General features: G+C 34.7%; 3 protein-coding genes across 8 annotated transcripts; 1 reads left to right on the forward strand and 2 right to left on the reverse strand.

Moving 5' to 3' along the window:
• Positions 1-521: 521 nt before the first annotated feature.
• On the forward strand, positions 522-8,126 carry LOC125057528 (protein LSM14 homolog B). 6 transcript variants are annotated; one of them, XM_047661277.1, is made up of 9 exons: positions 522-766; positions 1,621-2,022; positions 2,875-2,984; positions 3,098-3,299; positions 4,000-4,190; positions 4,715-4,845; positions 6,061-6,243; positions 6,497-6,654; positions 7,004-8,126. In XM_047661277.1, the coding sequence occupies exons 1-9, from the start codon at positions 646-648 to the stop codon at positions 7,009-7,011; spliced, it is 1,506 nt and encodes a 501-aa protein (XP_047517233.1). In that variant the 5' UTR covers positions 522-645; the 3' UTR covers positions 7,012-8,126. The 6 variants fall into 6 exon arrangements, with proteins under 6 accessions (XP_047517233.1, XP_047517230.1, XP_047517232.1 ...); XM_047661274.1 differs by having other exon boundaries at positions 524-766; positions 4,700-4,845; XM_047661276.1 differs by having other exon boundaries at positions 524-766; positions 3,098-3,284; positions 4,700-4,845.
• Positions 8,127-8,995: 869 nt separating this feature from the next.
• On the reverse strand, positions 8,996-13,092 carry LOC125057531 (15-hydroxyprostaglandin dehydrogenase [NAD(+)]-like). Its single transcript, XM_047661282.1, has 6 exons — positions 12,940-13,092; positions 12,021-12,144; positions 11,340-11,446; positions 10,326-10,499; positions 9,692-9,846; positions 8,996-9,372 (listed from the first exon to the last, which is right to left on the reverse strand). Exons 1-6 carry the CDS (start codon positions 13,030-13,032, stop codon positions 9,267-9,269), a joined length of 759 nt encoding a protein of 252 aa, XP_047517238.1. The 5' UTR covers positions 13,033-13,092; the 3' UTR covers positions 8,996-9,266.
• A 167-nt stretch (positions 13,093-13,259) lies between these two features.
• Positions 13,260-19,322, reverse strand: LOC125057527 (kelch-like protein 10). Its single transcript, XM_047661273.1, has 7 exons — positions 18,445-19,322; positions 18,193-18,374; positions 17,789-18,000; positions 17,056-17,204; positions 15,680-15,866; positions 14,944-15,066; positions 13,260-13,991 (listed from the first exon to the last, which is right to left on the reverse strand). The coding sequence occupies exons 1-7, from the start codon at positions 19,282-19,284 to the stop codon at positions 13,801-13,803; spliced, it is 1,884 nt and encodes a 627-aa protein (XP_047517229.1). The 5' UTR covers positions 19,285-19,322; the 3' UTR covers positions 13,260-13,800.
• Positions 19,323-19,465: the final 143 nt, after the last annotated feature.

Here is a 19,465-nt window from a genome sequence, read left to right on the forward strand (position 1 = left end):
AATACAACTTTATCCTACTTTCGGAATTCCATGATTTTAGATCTGAAATTCTATAGCGATTGGATATTACACACTATACACAAACACTTAAGCATTTGCAAAAAGTATGTCTTTCAATGCAAGAATAAATTGTGATAGATGAGTTGTTTGGGAAGGACTCAAGGAGTGTGCAGACCTGAGGCGGACGAGGTGGAGCAAACCGAAAGAAAAAAAAAATCAAGTGAAGTGGAATTTCATGAAGCTAAATTTTATACACTATAATATTCAGTAGCACTTGCTGCCTATGACACTGTTTTGAACATGCATATGCTTGGAACATTAAAAGCATTTTTTAATATTTACGTTCTAGTAAAATACCTAATTAAGTTACATAACTATCCAATGGTAATTGTGTAGATATTAATAAATAAATACAATGAAGGTGAAGTTTATTTAAAAATTTGAGTAACAAGACTTAGGGTATTTTTATCTGTCCACACAGCTGTTTCTAAACGTCATGAACACAATCTATTGTCTTTGTTTGTCGCTTGTTGCCAACTTCCCGTCAGTCATTTTGTGATCATTTTCTTTGGTGGCTGTTGGGTTTACGGTCAACGAAATCGATAAAAATCTTAATCATCCAGAGTCTTTTTAAAAAGTGTCACTATGAGTTCGGGAATGCCTGAATTAGGCTCCAAGATAAGCCTAATATCTAAAGCCGATATCCGCTATGAAGGTCGACTATTCACCGTTGATCCTCAAGAATGCACCATTGCTCTGGCTAGCGGTAAGTTGACAAATGGATGCTAATACTTTGATATATAATGTTTTCTGTCAACGTATACGGTAATTACTACGGTTTTTAAACTTATATATTGTATTAACGTGATCTACTTGGCCTAAACATAATCTTCCGAGAAAAATTCTGTCGTTTTCTTTTTATTTCATGTTCCCAAAGTTGTTATGTACTTTAAATCACAATAAACTAACAGATTTATTTGTACTTATGTAAGAATTGATTTGGTTTTATTAAGTTTTGCCCGAAAACCACGTTGTTTTTCTACTACCTTCCTAACAAACTTTTGTTTGTATAGTCGTTATAATCGTATTGCATTTTGATGACGTTGATAACGATTATTAGCTATAAACAAGTCTCTTGTGAAATGCTCTAAAGGAATATACGGTACGAGATATCACAAGATTATATACGTCAGTAATTATTTATATCTTGTGATATGCGATAGTCTTGTAAGAAAATGTTTATTTTGCGTTATTCAGTAGAAATCGAAGTGGAAACTTTCTATTTGTTGTATAATTATTAGTCGTAATTGATAGTTTATTGTATTGAATAAAAGGAATCATAAAGTAAAGTACAAGTAGTAAAGTAAAAACAAGATTCAGCAATAGTTCAATGACCTTCCTACCTTCTTTTGAATAATTCCCAGTTCATTGAATAAACTGTCACAGCATATCTAGTTCTTTGACCTTTGTAAAATACTTTTTTTTTCTCAACTGTGATTAGCTTAACAATAATTTATGTAATATTTGACAACATTTTTAATAAAAAGCTAGTTGAGAAAAATAAAAATTACTTTTCATTGTTATGATAACATCTTGACACAATTTTTATTATTTTTGCAGTGCGATCATTTGGTACTGAGGATAGGGAGACTCAATTTCCGGTAGCTCCTCAAAGCCAAGTCTATGACTACATCTTATTCAGAGGTTCTGACATCAAGGATATCCGTGTTCTTAACAATGTGTCCTCCTTGCCAAACGACCCTGCCATTGTGCAGATGTCTGTACCACCATCCATCGGGAGTGGAAACCAAGCACAGTTTGTGGGACAATACAGCCATCCAGTTGTGGGTCAGGGCCAATACCCACAATATCACCCTATGGGGGGTTTTCCGGGCAGTATGCACACACAACTCAACAAGACGAGTGAGTTGTCCCCTCAGACTTCAGTGGATTTAGCCCCCCAGCAGCCTGTCAAAGCCCCAATAGGATCTGGAGTTGTCCAGCACCAAGTGAAAGACCAAGGTTTTTAAAACATAAGTAGGCCTGCTTTCTCATTTGCTATCTTGCGATTTTTCTTATTGGCAAGTATTTTGTGCAATGAAGAAAAGAGTTTTTTTGTATATAAATGTACAATATTATTTTCTGTATTTTAGACAATAATATTGTGTATTTTTGGTAAATTTTAAAATAAAATGCCTGCCAGTAACTTGTTTACTAAACATTATTATATACCATAAATATATTCTATTATGTAGTAACTGTATGTATTGCTTTTGCTATTTAGTATGAAGTAACAAAAGCCTTAGCTTTTAATGTATTTTGATCTTCATTTTCTTAATCCATAACCCAAAGACCTCAAAGATGCCATAACTAGAGTCCTATACCCTCCTTAATATTATTTTTATTTCCAACATTAGCCTTTTTAATCTTTACTACCAAAGCATGTAACTAACTCCCTTTGTAATTGTGCAAAAAATATTATTTTTGCTTTTTAAATATTAGTGCTAATTGAATGCTTATATTTACTAACCCAAAAAATCGCAATATACTGAACATTCCTTGGTCTACTGCTTGATGCACATTTTTATATTACCTCTTGTATTTTTGTACTTGAGTCTATCATTACATAGTTCCATGCTTTTAATCATTAAATATGGCTTCATTTTTAATTCAGTCTTAGTGTATCTTCTTTTGTCTTATTAATCTATATGTAACTTTCCTGCTATTTTGTAGTATAAACTTTACTTGGAGATATCAAACTTGTAACAGTTAATATTTTGGCAAGCTTTAAAGATGTATAAAATTAATTAGTATCAAAATGAAATCATTTTTAACTCTTGGTGAATATAATTAATTTTATTCTAATCTGTTTAGGTTCCATGCTAGATTTGATCGGTGGAGGTTCCCAACAAAATGCTTCACGTTCAGGAACACCTGCGGCTGTCGGTCACAGGAAGAGCCCGACTGCAGATCAGGGTACACAGGTAAAGTAGAAAACAGTGTTGTCTAATCTTATTAATATCTAACGAATTTTTCGAAAAGCTTTTCAAATCGACAAGCTTTGGGTTTGCAAGAAACTAAACCAGATGATAATCAGCAGGCTGGAGCAAGTGGGTCCGGGCAGCGTGATTCTCGTCGTGGCGCCAACGCATCCAAACCAGTGCGTCGTCAGAGCTCCCGCAGTCGCCAGCGACAATCCAGCGGATCGCAATCGCAGCCGCCGTCCCAGCAGCAGATGCAGAATCAGCCACAATCTCAGCCGCACCATAATCACCACCAACCTGGTGAGCTTGTTGAAAGTAAGGCACATACATTTGATCGAGGGACTTGATGATGTGAGCTTGAATATTATCGCTAACAAACTTTTTGTCACTTAACTATTGTCAACTAAAAGGTAATTTTTAATTGCATTAAAAATATGTATGTGCTTCATATGAGAGAAAATATTTAGAAATTAATGTATTTAATAAATAGAACGTAACTTACTCCTATACAAATTAGTTGTTATCTTGTAAAGTAGAGCTGCAATTGAATAACATTTAATAATTTAGTTGTTTTAAATAACTAATAATTATTTTATAGAAATTATATTTTCTTGTTGACATGGAAGCTAAATTTTTACTATATTTTTTTGTTATTTTAAAATAACTAAATATAATTTCCTACTAACATTATATTTTTTAATAAACTGTAACGTGCTAAGGGAGCGTTCAAGTATTACGTCACGCAATTTTTGGAGATTGACCCCTCCCCCATGTAACGCGCCGTAACGTTTTTCTGTACCCAATAGTAAAATGTTTCGTGACCCACCTAGTGACTCTTTATACCTAAAAGTTACCATTATGTGGTGTAAAGCACTGGAAAGTCGAAAATAATATTAACAATAACGGCTTAATTCAATCCCCGCCCCGCATCGTAACGTTTTACAAAAGCCCCCCCCTCCCCCCCAATTCGTTACGTAATACTTGAACGCTCCCTAAATATTTGTAATGAATCCAGGTATGGGCTACAACAGAGGTGGTTGGAGAGGCAGATCCCGCGGCCGCGGTCGCGGGGGCTTCGTGCCTCGCAACAAGAACACTCTGAAGTTCGACAACGACTATGACTTTGAGCAAGCCAACACCGAGTTTGAGGAACTGAGGACCCAACTGGCCAAGGCCAAGATTGCCGACGGTGAAACTAAAGTGGAGGTAAATATTATTTAGTAGCTTTGATTGTTAAGTAGTGTTGCATATTTAGAGATAGATTTGATAGTTTGTGTACTTTAATAAAAACTTTTATTAAGGGTTCATCTCGAGACTTATCTATTTTTTTTAATTTCTTTATTTTACAACATAATATAATACAATCATAATAAGTTACATTACAAAACCGCGGTGGTTTGTATTGATGTAACCATAGTAGTATTGTTTAGGAGCGCGACAAATGCATGTAAAAGTAGTTTTTTGATTTACTGTTTATGTTGGTTGGCGTTAGGCAATAGTTTGAATTGCTGTCCCTTTAGGTTCTTCTATTGATTCTTTCAAGTCTTACGATCAATAGATTAATAACACGTAAAGATTAACAGAAATAAAGCAAACTTTAAATATAACAAAAAGAGAATTCATTCGTCAGAGACTGTTTAGTTATCTTACTTATATTGAATTTTAAAAAGTTTATAGTTTTTGTTTGGATAACTAATTAATCAATCTATTGGAAGCCTGATGTTGAACAGGGTGAGCCGGACAAGAAGGACGACTCGGGCAACGAGACGGGAGCTGGAGAGCCAGATGTTGAGGATGACTTCACCGGCTACGACAAGAAGAAAAGCTTCTTTGATAACATCTCTTGTGAGGCTGTTGAGAGGTCAGTGTTTGTCTTGCACTCCCTGCATTATAACTTTAATTAAAAAAAAGGGTGCGTGTACTTATGTACGCGCGTAAGAAGTTATACTTCTTTGGCTTTCTTTTTTTTTTTTAAATATAATTAATATTTAACGTAAACAATTTAATAATATTTAATATGTAGTATATTATTCAATTATTAATTGATATTAATAACAATTATTATTATTATTTTATTATATTATTATTTCAATTTAATAACTTTGTATGTTTCATAACCTATTAACTAAGTAAAAACATTGCTAAATATCTTTGAAAATATAATTAAAACTCCTTTATTTGTTTAAAAGGTAAATGTCATTATGGTCATTCAAAATTCTTGGCATAGCTGCTAACTTCACGCATATTCTATTTCTTTTTACTTGTAGATTGTCTTATTCCCATCTCGCTCGCGCCGGCTATAATCACACTGACAACTTTGGGTATGTTCCGATATACACTGCGACCACTGTACAGAGTACCGTCAACTTAGTATACTGTGAAACCGTTTCTCTATAGCCAGCTATACTGGTTACAATTTAAAACGGAACGCAGTCCAGTATACTAGTCAGCTTCGTTTTTCGACACAGTTTTCAAATGAGTGCATCAAAGTTTTTCAATTCAACAAGAAAAACTATTATTGGAGTATTATCGCATTAAAAAAATCTATATTAATATTAACTGTCAATTGAATTAATACTACAAAGAAAGTAAGTTAGAATTTTAAATGTTTGTCATTAAACTGTAAGTTATATCAGCCGTTAGGCATTCAAGTGGTTTTGATTGATCACGTGATCAAAGCACTGCGAGTACCTTACCTCGAAAACGCCAGTGCTCGCAGTAGAAGTATAGCGGGGATTTGTGACGTCATATATTTCCCTAGGACGCTGCGGCTGTATCCTGGCAGTCCATAGCGGAACGAATTTTTGAACAGTGGGAGCACTATACAGTACTCGCAGTGTATATCGGAACATACCCTTTGTGGTTCAGGTGCGCGCGCATCAAAATTTCACTCTCATCAATTTTTCATAACGCGCCTAAAGAAGTATAACTTCAAAAATTCGATCGTTAAAAATTATTTGAGGAGATTTTTATAGTTAAATCATATTTCAGTATTTAAAACATTAAGTTGATGAGTTTTGATTTGCATTATTTGTTTCTTAGTATTAATGTTTGTTTGTTTTTAAACCTTGTGCAGGCAAAAGGGCCGCAGCCAGCGGACGGACTGGCGGACGGAGCGTAAGCTGAACTCTGAGACGTTCGGCGTAGCGTCCGCTCGTCGCGGGGCTTGGCGCGGTCGATCTGCCTGGAGGCACAACCCACACAACCTCCACAACCCTCACAACCCTCACAACATGCACAATATGCACAACCAGCATCCGTGAGTCTTTAATCTCTATTCTTAATAATTGTTTCCATAGAATAGTAAATACCTTACTGGTTAATCTATGGGAGATTTCATTTTGGACAATTTAATTTAAACTTTTTATTTTTTTGAAGGAGTGAGAACTGTTACAATATTTATTGTTCGTGTTTCTTTCATCATTAAATATACAAAAAATATGCATTTTCATATAATAGAAATGCGTAAAAATCGTATTTTGTCATATATTCATTGTTGTGTGTTATTCCAGGATGTACTTCCCGAGCTGGCGGCCGATGCGTGGCGGACGCGGCCGACCCAACAACATGCACCCTCACAACAACCACAACGCTCACAACAATCACAACAACCGCCAACAACGCCCGAACAACACGCCCGCGCCACCCGCCCCGCAACCCGCTGCTACCGGTAATACTCACAATCTTAAAACCTTATTTATGAAATGACACACAAAAACTTGTTGTACTACCGAAGTAAGGTTTTTTTCTCGAGAAAAGTTTTATTTCACTACATTCTGAAAAGATCTAACTAAATGGTGTCACAATTAAAGAAATATCTAGTTGAAGAAGGTAATTTTATAATTGAAGGAAGAAAGTTGGCAGCACTTAATATTTGAAATGTACACTTTTCAAACATTTACTCTGAATAAATGAAAAATGATTCTTACAAATTTAACGAACCGAATTCGTTTTATTAATATTTTTTAATAATTTATTAAATTTTATATTAAAAATTAATGTATACCATTTTGTTTCAGCCAAGTAGGAGAGGTGGAAGTGTCACCGGAAGCCGAATCTTAATTTATTATCGCGAGGACTTATAACTAGTGGAAAAGTGTATTATGTTTATAGAAACGTGTCTAAATGGACTCACTCACGGGAATGTATCGGTTCGATTAGAGATTTGTGACGGACATTGCTCTGGAGTGACAAGTGTTGTATCCTATATTTGGAAGTGTTACGAAACTCCCGTGAACGAAATTGATTCGTCCAAGATGTGCGTGCGACCGGCCCGTGGCCAGCACCGAGGTGCCCCTGGCAAGAAAACTTGATCTTAGAGATGAGCACTCAACGTATTAAGTCGGAACTCAATCTTTCGAACGGTGGCCGGTAATCTTCTCGACTTACAGAAATGACTATGGACCGACTCTACGATTAGATTGTTAATATTTTGAGTGCAGTCTCAAATGCTTGTGATATTTTCCAAGATTTCTTGTCGTAGGCCTTAAATGTCACTATAGGCTTAAAATGTATAAATGTGATCATTGAGGCTGACAAATCACTCATAGATTATAGTTTATTTATGTAGCCGTTCCACAAATGCGCGCGAGTGGGCGAGCGCGGTCGAAGGTTGTCGGATATTAAGGGGGAGATTCCATTCCTTATAATTTCCATTAGATTAAATGTGTTTTGGAATTGAGATTTTGTAAGTGGAACTACGGAACTGAATTCTATATTTGTAATAATTCATGCGCCTTTGTGGAATAGTGAGCCCGATCGAATCGTATATTTTCATAGCTTGTCAGATAAAAATGTGCCTATTGATAGATATTTTTTTGTTGTTGCACATTTTCCTTTTCAAAGGCAGTCGCAGCCCCGATTCTGCTGGACAGATTTGGATAATTTTTGACAGTGAAAAACGTGGGGCTGCCCCCTGTGACCGAACACTGGAATTCTCTTAAGTATTGTTAATATTGTAGTTAAATGTGTCACAGGAGTCGGAGCTTTTATCCAGTGTATCACAGTTAGTATGATTCTTAAAGGACTGCTTCCTCATTTCTTTTTTTTGTCATTTGTTATGAGGGACTTGTTAACCTTTTTTAAAAATTAAAAGCTGGTGTACCTGGATTGTATTAAAAAATATACATTTCTAAATCTTAACTGGTTATTTTTATTAAAACATCTTCGTATTTAAACAATTCTTTTATTGCAAACCAAAACTTAAAGCTTTTACTACTATCAGCAAATACGACATATGATTTTAATTAATCATTATGAACTATGTTAAAATAATAGATTATTAAAATAATGTTTCCTTTGGAAAGTGTCTATTCCTGTGGAGAGCATGAAACAAAACATGTTTGTCTCATGCGTAAGATCTTACTAATAAATTGATTTCAAGATATTTTTGGTAAAATGCTTGATTTTGCTGATAGTAATATTGGTGTACATCATATGTTTAGTAAATATAAAATAGTTTTTATATAATACTCATGGGAATAATTTATCCCGTAGCCAAAATTGAGAAGATGATCAATATTCTTGATAATCTCAATTAGTGAATTGTTGGTCTGTCACTATTACCCGAACCATAAACGGTGAACTTTGGTACAATATGACCTAAACCTTTATTAAGAAGCATTAGCAACAATACAAAACAATTTAAAGCTAATAATACTTAAAAATTAAGCAGTTTATACCTATTTAAAAATATATACTAAACGGAAACAAAATTACACAACCATGTAACCATACATACTTGAGAAAAGGTAGAAGCGTTACAATTTGAGCCTTACCAATGTATCAAAATAAAAAAAACGCTGATTTCCTACGTACTGTAAATTAGAATTGTATTAGAGGAATAGATGTTTTTTGGATGCATGTCTAAGAACCTAAGGGAGCGTTCAAGTATTACGTAACGAGTTTGGGGGGGGGGTCCTTTTGTAAAACGTTACGATGCGGGGGGGGGGGTTTCCACTTTCTAGTACTTTACACAACTTATGGTAACTTTTAGGTATAAAGAGTCACTAGGTGGTCACGAAACCTTTGGGTACAAAAAAAACGTTACGGCGCGTTACACGGGGGGGGGTCCAATTATCTCCAAAAATTGCGTGTCGTAATACTTGAACGCTCCCTAATATTAGATTTGTTAATGGTAATTTCGCGACAAATATAGGGATGATTCACAAAAATATTCTCTTGAACTACATAAAAACTTAGTTCAAAATTATTTATCTAAGGACGTTCAGTAAATATTCATAAACGTATCAAAAGTGTATACGAAAAGAAGTAGAAAAGAGTTTAAGCACGCCATTCGCGCACCGGCTGACCGTTCTCCACGACCCATACTGATCCACTTTGAGCTTTCAATAGGATTTCAATCAAAGATCTTGCGACGTGTTCAGAGCTGCAATAAATAATACAGTGTAAGGTATGATCGGTGACTTTGGGCTTGACCACGCGACTCGTCAAAGGTCGTGGGTTCGAACCCCGGTTGTGCACAAAAAGAGTTTTCATTCTATAATTCTTTAATACTCGCTTATACGGTGAAGAAAAACATCGTGAGGTAGAGTAGATAAATATTACCTTAACCAAAAAGATTTTGGTTTTTAGATTTGTAAGCTATTCTTAATTTATGATATAAAATTGAGCGAGTCCTAATTCCGTAAACTATAGATTCTGCGTTGTTAAATAATTTTTGCACATTAAATTATTTGCAATGTCACCTCTGAGTTTTTGAGTTAGCATTATCTCTCTGCCACGCAGCCTCATATTCAGAAGACATCAACTGCTTACGGATGTCCTTAATTAGTCCAGTGTCCGTTAATCCCGGACACAAAACTATACTCCTTACTCCTGTGAGGTTGACGTGGTATTGATCCTGAAGTGAAGGGATAAGTATGACTAACGTAAATAAGCGATGTGAAAATGACCCGTCATTTCAGTCGTCAATTAAATGAATGTAATATATATAGCCTTTTATTCAGATCGACTTAGGTACACACTACACACGTAAACATTCATTATATTAAACTAGGTATTAGAAGGTTGAAATAAATATTCTAATATTTGGATCTTGCCTGTTTTCTGGAGATCTGTTTGCCAGTCGGCAAAGGCCTCCTCCAACAAAATGAATGTGAAGAATGTGTAAGATTAAAATAATCAAACGCAAAAAACAAATAAACCGGAATATATATTAATTTTGCAATTTTAGAACAAAACACTTAATATAAAAACTTCTAAGATGAATAAAAACTAAGCCATAACTTTTACGACTACATTTGCGTGTTTGCGCACTGTTTCATAATCAACAGTTTTTTGTTCAAACAAAGCAGATATGAATCTGCACTTAATACATACCCCATAGGCCCTAGTCAGCCCGACAACTGCGTAATTCGTAGCCGTATAGATGGGGGTAGACACTTGTGGTTTGGCGAAGGCAGTGGAGGCTGTATTCACTATGGTTCCACCCTGCCCGCCACGGTCTTTGCCCATATAACGGTATGCTAGGAGCGTACCTCGGATAACGCCGTTCTGAAAAGTGTTACAGTTAAAACTATTGATACAATTTATTATATATACGCTTCTTGCTTAAGACGTATTTTATCGCAGTCCCTATACAATTACTTATGTGAAATTACATATTTACTGTATCTGCTTTTAGCTTGTTCCATAAGAGGTTATTAAAACGTATTGACTAGTTTTTAACGCTTTCAACGAATAGTTCAATTTAGTACCGTATATAATATGCTATGCGGTTTATTAATCTCGCTGAATGTCTTATACAATAATAGCGAAAAGTATACTTTAACCGGGTCTATTTATTTATGTCTTCGTGTTTTATATTTTTTTTTAAAGAACAGGTAGTAAATGGGCAGGAGGCTTATCTGATGTTAAGTGATACCGACGCCCATGGACACTCAATGCCAGAGGGCTCGCGAGTGCGTTGCCGGCCTTTTAAGAATTACGCTCTTTTCTGACACGGACAAGACTTAAGTATTTTACGCTGAATGTACCGATGGTAGACGCCCAGGAGTGGATCTCCATAGTGGAAGCGTGGTACCCTTGTGTGGTAACCTTCTGGTAAAACTGCACCTTTATACTAATTGCTACGAGACGTAGATTTATCAAAAGAAAATTCATCATACTATTTTTCCCATAAATAAGGCTTTGTTCTAAATACAATGTGCCTATATTATAATAGGTAGGTATATGTTTAAATTATACCTACATATTGTCGTGATGATGCGTTTTATCACGCAGCACACTTTTACTTGCAATACGCTTGCAGATCGATCTTTCAATTCTTTCCTTTGTAATTTACGATTTAGCAATTCCGAACAATTTTCGATAAGTCAATCCATTATTACATACCAGGTTGACATCAACTTCGAGCTCCCAAAATCTATCGTTCATCACCCCAGCATTATTTATTACTATATCCAATCGATTGAATACTTTTATTGTCATCTCGAAGGCTTCTGTTAAAACAGAAAATGTCTGGTTAAACTGGAATTAAAACTTCATCCAACTCCAATCAATTATTTTAGTCAAACTCGATCCTCGTGGGTTAAGAACAAACCACAGAGGTCATGAAAACTTTATTTATTTATTTATTTTATTTAGTTATTAAGCCTACGACATCACACACAGCACTAAATCTACTAATTATTTTACAAAATCTTACATCTAAAATGTGTGACAATTAATGTAAGCATAATTTTCACAAACAAAATTAAATAGAAATTAAAAATTAAAACATATAAGTACGATTATACAAGCACACAATAAAATAAAATTACAGAAATTTGTTGGCACTTAGAGCAGAAAAAAAAGAACAATCATCAGCAAAACAGCGAAATTAGGTTCGAGAAAGGCAATGCTTTCTCTAAAACCGATCAGCCCACTACCGAATATATCCAGCTCCGGATAAGCTCGTCGTTTAAATCGTCATTATTTTTATTTACAATAAATAACTGATAAAATATTTCATGAATTAAAAGTTGGACGGAGAATGGTTGACTCATTACGTGTATTTGATATTCCTAACCTTACCTTCATACTGTGGATAATCAGTAACATCACATTGGCAAAATAATACGTTTTTTCGTCCATATTTTACACCGAGCTCATCAGCAATTTGCTCCCCTATTTCAGAATCAATATCGCACAGGGAAACCTGTAATGTGTCGATGACCAGATTTAAATATATTTGTGTCAATCTGGTACCAAAGGGTATCGCACCAACGCGTAGAATATTTTTATGATTAATTCGAATCTCTTCATTACTAGTACAATGGGTGATGCTTTAAAATTAATTTCTATTTTTCTGTATTATAAACAACTATAACAAATTGTTTTTGTACATAATTGAAAATGCTTAAACAAATAATATTTTTTCTTATTGTATAATTTTTCGTTAGGTATTGATTAAGATTTAGATGTTATTAGATAACATTTCATCGAATAATTAGGTTATCTTTTACGTATATATATAGTAAGTACCTATTTGTTCGGACGGTCTATACGTAGTTACAACAAATTTAAAATTGAAATTAAACGTATACGTATCTACTTATATAAAATATCAGTTTGAATGAGGATTGGACCAATCTTTGTTTTATCTCGGCGATGTTTAAGGATTTTAGTCTTGGTCAAATTAATCGAATTTATTGCGATTTTAGGCTGCCTTCAATAAAAACAGTTTCTACGTATAATAAAGTTTATATACCTACAATTATGTATAGTAAATATAAGTGAATCATTGAAATGAAACTCAATGAAAGTTGGGGCAACCAAGCGCCGGTACAAATCAATAACAATTTTAGATGCCGTCGTGAAACGCTTTATATTCTAATTTTAAATAATTAACTCTATTTCCGATTTCGAAAAATTAACAGTTAACAATGTAAAGTATTTGTAAAAGCTCCAATATTCACGTAAAATTTGGGCAATCAAATCAAAGTTCACTGACCTTAGCACCATTCTTGAGGAGTTCTTCCGAATAGGAGAGTCCAATACCGGCGGCTGCACCGGTGATTAAAGCTACTTGTCCTTTTAACTCCATTATAAAGAAAAGACTGCGCCCAAATGCGGCGGCCACTAGAACCGTTGTGTTTCGATCGCGCCGGGTGAAAAGGGGCACGGGTTGAGGGGGGGAGGTTCCCCTTTTCTCCCCTATTTCCCTTGTAGTAAATATACGCACGAACGCTACTCTACGACGTTCGATTCAGTGTTTCAGCCGTGTCACTTATAGTATACTTCAAGGTTATATAAATCAAAAGGCAATTTCCGTTGATTTTGCTTTATTTGTCAATTTCTCTATTTCGATTACAATAAATTTTTGTCACGTAAATTTTTCGCTTTTTTCGACTCCTCTCATCTGACTGGATGTTACAAGCAATATATTCATGTCAAAATTCACAAAAAAATGTTCTCACAGTCGATTAAAACATATCAATGTAAAGAAAAACTTAATAATTTCAAAATTGTCATAAAATACATCTAAAATATTTTGATTTAGTATCGTACAAAAACGCATATAAAGCGATATAATTTCAAATAAATGTATATGTTTCGCATGATTTCAGTTATAAAAAACTCTTACAAATTCAAAATATCACAGACGAGTTGATAAAATTCAAAACAATTTTATATACAACTACATTTTTAAAATCTAAGTACACCAGTTAAAAAATTAGGGAAAACATGCTTTACCCGGGTTGCTTATAGTAATTTCGATTTGTATAAAAGGTGTGTTTTACCACGAAATTTTATGATTTTTCGAGATCGATCCAGGACAACGACAGGAGAGTTTAATTATTTCAGCCCAAAGTTAGGAATTGTGCGCCTGGTCGGCTCCCGCAGCTGGAACAGCTTTCGCGAGGTATGAGAAAGACCTGGCATTGGGCAATCCAGCCAGGACGCAAGCACTGAGAGCTGATCTAGTAAGATTCATTGGTGCCGCGTCATACCACTCCATTGTATCGGCGTCATAGCACTCCACGTGGGGAATTGTGGTGGAACCTTGGAGAAACAAAAACTATTGACAACCCTGCATCGATATTCTGCAACTCTCAATAGCGATATTTTTATAGAACAGGGGACAAAAGGACAGAAGGCTCAGCTGATGTTTCGTGATACTGCCGTCTGGACACTGGTCACTTTAATACCAGAGAGTGGGTTTTTGGCCTTTTAAGAATTGGTACGCTCTTTTCTTAAAAGACCTTCAACGTCGTATTGGTTCGGAAATATTTCAGTGGGCAGCTGGTTCCAGTTAGTGGTGGTGCGTGGCAAAAACAGCCTTAAAAAAACGTTTAGTTGCGGAACAACGGACGTCGAGGTGATACGGGTGGAATTTCGTATTCCGCCTCGACTGATGATGAAACTCAGCTGCAGGTATTCGAATAATAAACGATTTCCACTTGAATATTAAGTTTTGTTCCCCGCGATGCCAAACTTACGACATCTATGCATATTGAGAGAACTTCATCGAAATTGCATACAAAAACGTCGTGATCATACCGATTGAAAGTTACAGAGTACAAGCACTGCAGGCGTGATGTAAAGTTAAGAGAAAAATATAAATAATAATAATGACTTTGTCACCCCATTTTAGTATACTTATCTAATATTATTTTAATTATATGAACGAATATACGATTAATGAGATGAATTATGTGATATATGATGTATATTAATAAATAATAAATAAATCTTAACGCAAAAATTAAACACAGATTTATTTATTTTATTTAGGTGGCCACCAGTTTTTCTATAAATTACAAAACTAAATATACATAATAATTAATAATAATTAAATGAAAACTCATAAATATGTGTGTGTTGTGTGTGTGCACATGTTTGAGTATTACGTACTATACTATTTTATAGTTTTGTTTTCTTAAAATTGTTAAATATATAGTTAAGATTTGTAATGATTAGATTTTTGGAAAAATTATTTAATTAGATACCATACCATTAAATCCTCCGATAACAAATATCATATCATCGAGCAGAACTGTCGCAAAATTGCTTCTGGCGCTGAACATTTCCGTTACTTCCTGCCATTCACCACCACGTTGGGGGCAAAACCTTTCACCTGACAAATATTAATGTTTTATGAGGTGAATTGGACGACACAACACAATGTTTCAGAGCAACTTAGTAATGCGAGTGATGCTTAACTCTGAGGTCGTGTTTTCGAGACTCGGCTACAAATCGACTATTCTATTTCTATATAATACAGAAGATTCCTAACAGAAATCCGAGGCTAAAACTAAGGATTTTACCGCCGTAAGTGATTTTAAAATTAATACATTAATAGATTTTCAGACACCCCACATATAAACTATTTTGTTCTATCTATTTAAATATAATACAAGGACATTTTAAGACATTTTTAAAATAATTATTGACAACAATATATACTATAATAAAGGTTCAAAGAAAATCAACGAATATGGTCAGAGCATTTAGGTAGAAACCTTTTATTAGCATCTAAATGCACGTGATCTTATGCCGAAATTACATTATGAAATTACTTGCACGAAACTAATTTCCCCAAAATGTAGCGCAGAGCACGAAACTCATTATTAAAGAAAAGAAGAGCAGTAGACTTTCTGTCCCGAACTTCTACTTTGAGAACTTTAAATTTTGTGATGTTTTTCTAAAATTCCTACAAGAATAAATGATACTTGATCAATCAATCTTACCAGTATTAAGCCGGCTGTATCCATTAAACCCACCAAGAGCATACAACGAGTCCCTGTACGCAATGAGACTGACACCGGACCGAGGACTTTGCATCGATCGGATAAAACTCCATTGCTTCGTTTCAGGATCGAAGACTTCCGCTGAACTCAGCACTTCTTGTCCATTAAAACCCCCAACGATATAAATCTTAAAAAATGTTTTTTTTTTTTTTTTTTATATAAGAGGGGGCAAACGAGCTGTTATATTAAGAAAGACCTACTCTTCCCTCTAAAGCCCTCGGCATTCACTTTGATAAGTGCGAGTGCAAGTGATTAGTAATTGAGGATGATTAGTGCAGTTGTGTAGTGCAAGTAGTGTCCAATTATAGTTTAGTGGCTTTGTTAAGTAAATTCAGTTGTCATTAGTTTGGCAGGCACGCTGCGAGTGAGGGGGAAGGGAGGGCGCACGCGATGTTACTGCGAGTGAACTGCGAGTACGCAGTCAACTCGCAAAAAAATAGAACACGCTTCTAATCACTTTACTACACAGCCAACTAATCACCTGCAATAATCAGTTGCTGTCCACACTTGTTTTCTTCTAATCACTAATCACCTGCACTAATCACTAATCAAAGTGAATGCCGAGGCCTTAAGATCAGCAACGCATCTACTAGAAGGAGTGTCTTTTATGTCTGTCCCGTAAATTCGTTTGCCCCCTACCTTATACAAAAGGGCATTTTTATTAATGATTTTTATATAACAGGCGGCAAACGGGCAGGAGCGTCATCTGATGTTAAGTGGTACCGCCCATGGACACTCACATTGCCAGAAAGCTCGCAAGTACATTGCCGACCTTTAAAAGAAGAAATAAATTTATATATTGTAGATTTTTGTAAAAACATCCCCCTATATTGATTTTTTAAATCGTTGTTTGAGGTAATACCTACATAATAAATGATTATAGAAATTAAAAATTTGTTACAAACATGTGTTTTTTTTAAGTTTAATTATTGTATAAGTAATTAGTTTTCCATTGCATTGGTATTCATTTACTATAAAAAATATTATACCAAATTTTTACATATTCAAAACGAAATAAAATATCATGTTGCATTCACGATAATTCGCTAAAGTTTTTATTAAAATATGTACCTACTTTCGTATAAGAAATACCTTTACTAACGTAAGAAGTATTAGATTCAAAGAAGTTAATTCTTATAAAAGATTCATGTCTATTATATGAGAAAAAGAAAGGAAAAAATATATAACGACGTCGTACGAGTAACCAGAGAAAAAATATAAAACCTCCTTTAAAATTTCACCTGTTTTGACTTAATAGAAATTGCAAGTTCTGCCGTCGTAATTTTCTAAACTATTGGATTCGTGTAAACAAGTACCTTTCCGCCGAGAGAAGCAGCGCTAGCATCCGACCGCTGTTTATTCATAGACGTGGTCATTTCCCATTGATTTTTATCGGGATAGTAACGCTCTACCGACGACATCCGAGTTCTTCCATTATAGCCCCCTAACGCGTAGATAAGAGCATCTAGAAAGGTAAAATTATATCCTATAACAGCACGAACCGACTAAAGACGACGAAGACTATAGGTAGATACGTGTGTTTTGTTTCAAGCGACTATACTCAACAAAGCTTTCTATAAACCTAACGATTATTTAAAATTTAAATGATGATGTTGACGTTCATAAGTGTATTTGGTTACCTATATGAATAAAGTTACTTTGAGTTTACTTAGTATTAAGAAAAAAAAGTGCAATTTAACACTGCGATCAAGTGTAAGGTAAAAAAGTTTTAACGGATATGAACGGGAGCTTTATAGCAATCATGTCGGGTACACTGGAATCTTGCTCACTAATAAGGTTATAAATACGCGTTTATTTTCGTTAAAGAAGTTTTATTTAATTTACTTATAAATGTGTACTCGCGTATTAAGGTAACGTTATAAGATATTTTTTAGGCTACTGAGTAGACTATAAATAAAGAAAATTATATTAGAATATTAAGATTATTAGAGTAGAACTATTTAGAATTTACGAAAATAAAGAGTAAATTATTTCATATTTGTTTTTTAAATTCCAGTAAAGTTGCCAGATATAAGAGTTAAAGCTAACCATGAACAACAACGCTGACGTAACATCTCGCTTGGTACATGCAGGCCCGTTCGTGCCAAGTATTGGTAACTGGATCATAACAACGCACAGTATTGAAATGGTCACTGCCGTCGAATCCGCCAATCATGTATATTAAATTGTTAAGGGCACACAGGCCGTGGTAGGCGCGAGGTGACAAATCCATGTGTATCGAAAGGAACCATCTGTCGGCCCTGTGAAGAGTAAATTCATAACACTACTATTCTCCTTTCTCCTTGTAAAGTATGTTAAAAATTTTCGTGTGAACCTCACTCGATAAAACTTCATAAGTATATAGAACATACGGTATTTATATTCTAATGCTAATGCAAATGTCGATTATTGCTTTAGTTTACATTTATGGTAAATATTTTAAAAAAATGAACCTTGTATCATAAGTTTCTACAAAACTGGTGGGACTTCCAGCGCTCCAACCTCCAACGGCAAAAAGTATTTCGTATGGTATACGCGGTCTTGCCAAAGGATCATTAAGATCAGCTTCCGTTTCAGGCCTTGAATCTAACACTGTTAGAAATACAACTGCTGGATATAACGCTTCTTGGCATTTCTGAAGATAAAAAAATAATTGAACATGAAACCTCTAAGTCTCTAGCAGACATTAGAAACAATACACATACCTCATCATCAACGACCGGTTGCCACTGTAAAATTTTCGTTTTAAAATATTTATAACTGATATGTCCATATCGCACACACGTTAACAACGAAGGCAAATACTTTCTTCTATTATCTAAATCGTGCTCAACCCATGTTTTGATTGCTTGAAATACAACTTCCTCGTTTCGAACGTTCAGTTCATCATCACGTAAAACATCTTCCAATTCTTCGTTTGATAATGATTTAAATTCACTACATTCTTTCAAAACTTTAGAAAATTGCTGTCTTATGTAAAGCTTTCCCTTTTTTTCTAAATCATTACAAAAATAACATCTAGCAAACTTGAATATTCCGAGGCAGTTGTGGGGCTGTAACTCTTTTAAAAGGTATTGGCAGCATAACTGTACAATACCAACTACATCAAATTGATCAGCATATGGTAAAAGGTATTGGACGTTATCACCCGACACTGTACATGTACCCGTATATGCGTAATCTAATATGAGACTCATATAGTAACTCGGTACATCTACAAATATTTCTTTTTCTTCTGGTTCTCCCTTCTTCAGAGAATTTATAAAGAGGACTTTAAAATAAGGACTCACGGCAGAAAGAATAGCTCGATGTACTCGAATTGATTTCATGTCTCGGCATACTATTGTGCCATCGCAAAGTTGGCCGTTCAACCTTAGCTCGTTCCAAATTGAAGGAAACTCTACAACTGAATAATTTTCTGGCAGACATACACATTTTCGTTTACGGATAACTGTTCGTTTTTTTGTTAGTCTGGGCTTAGTAGATAAAGTACGAACGAAATTTTTATTTTTTGATAATTTTCGATGTTTCGAATTAAATTCCATCCCTTTCGAAAAAACGGCGGTCGAAACTGTTTATTTGTCGCGATGACAAATTAGCGACATTTATAATTCTTTTGTTTTTAATTTAAATAAAAGTTATTCCAATTTAAAGAATTAATGCCAGTTATTTTTGTTCTATAGTCAATAGGCAGGTAGGTATAAGGCAAAATGGCAACATCGTTAT

The sequence above is a fragment of the Pieris napi genome, chromosome 16 (assembly GCF_905475465.1).
Source record: "Pieris napi chromosome 16, ilPieNapi1.2, whole genome shotgun sequence".
Lineage (NCBI taxonomy): Eukaryota > Metazoa > Arthropoda > Insecta > Lepidoptera > Pieridae > Pieris > Pieris napi.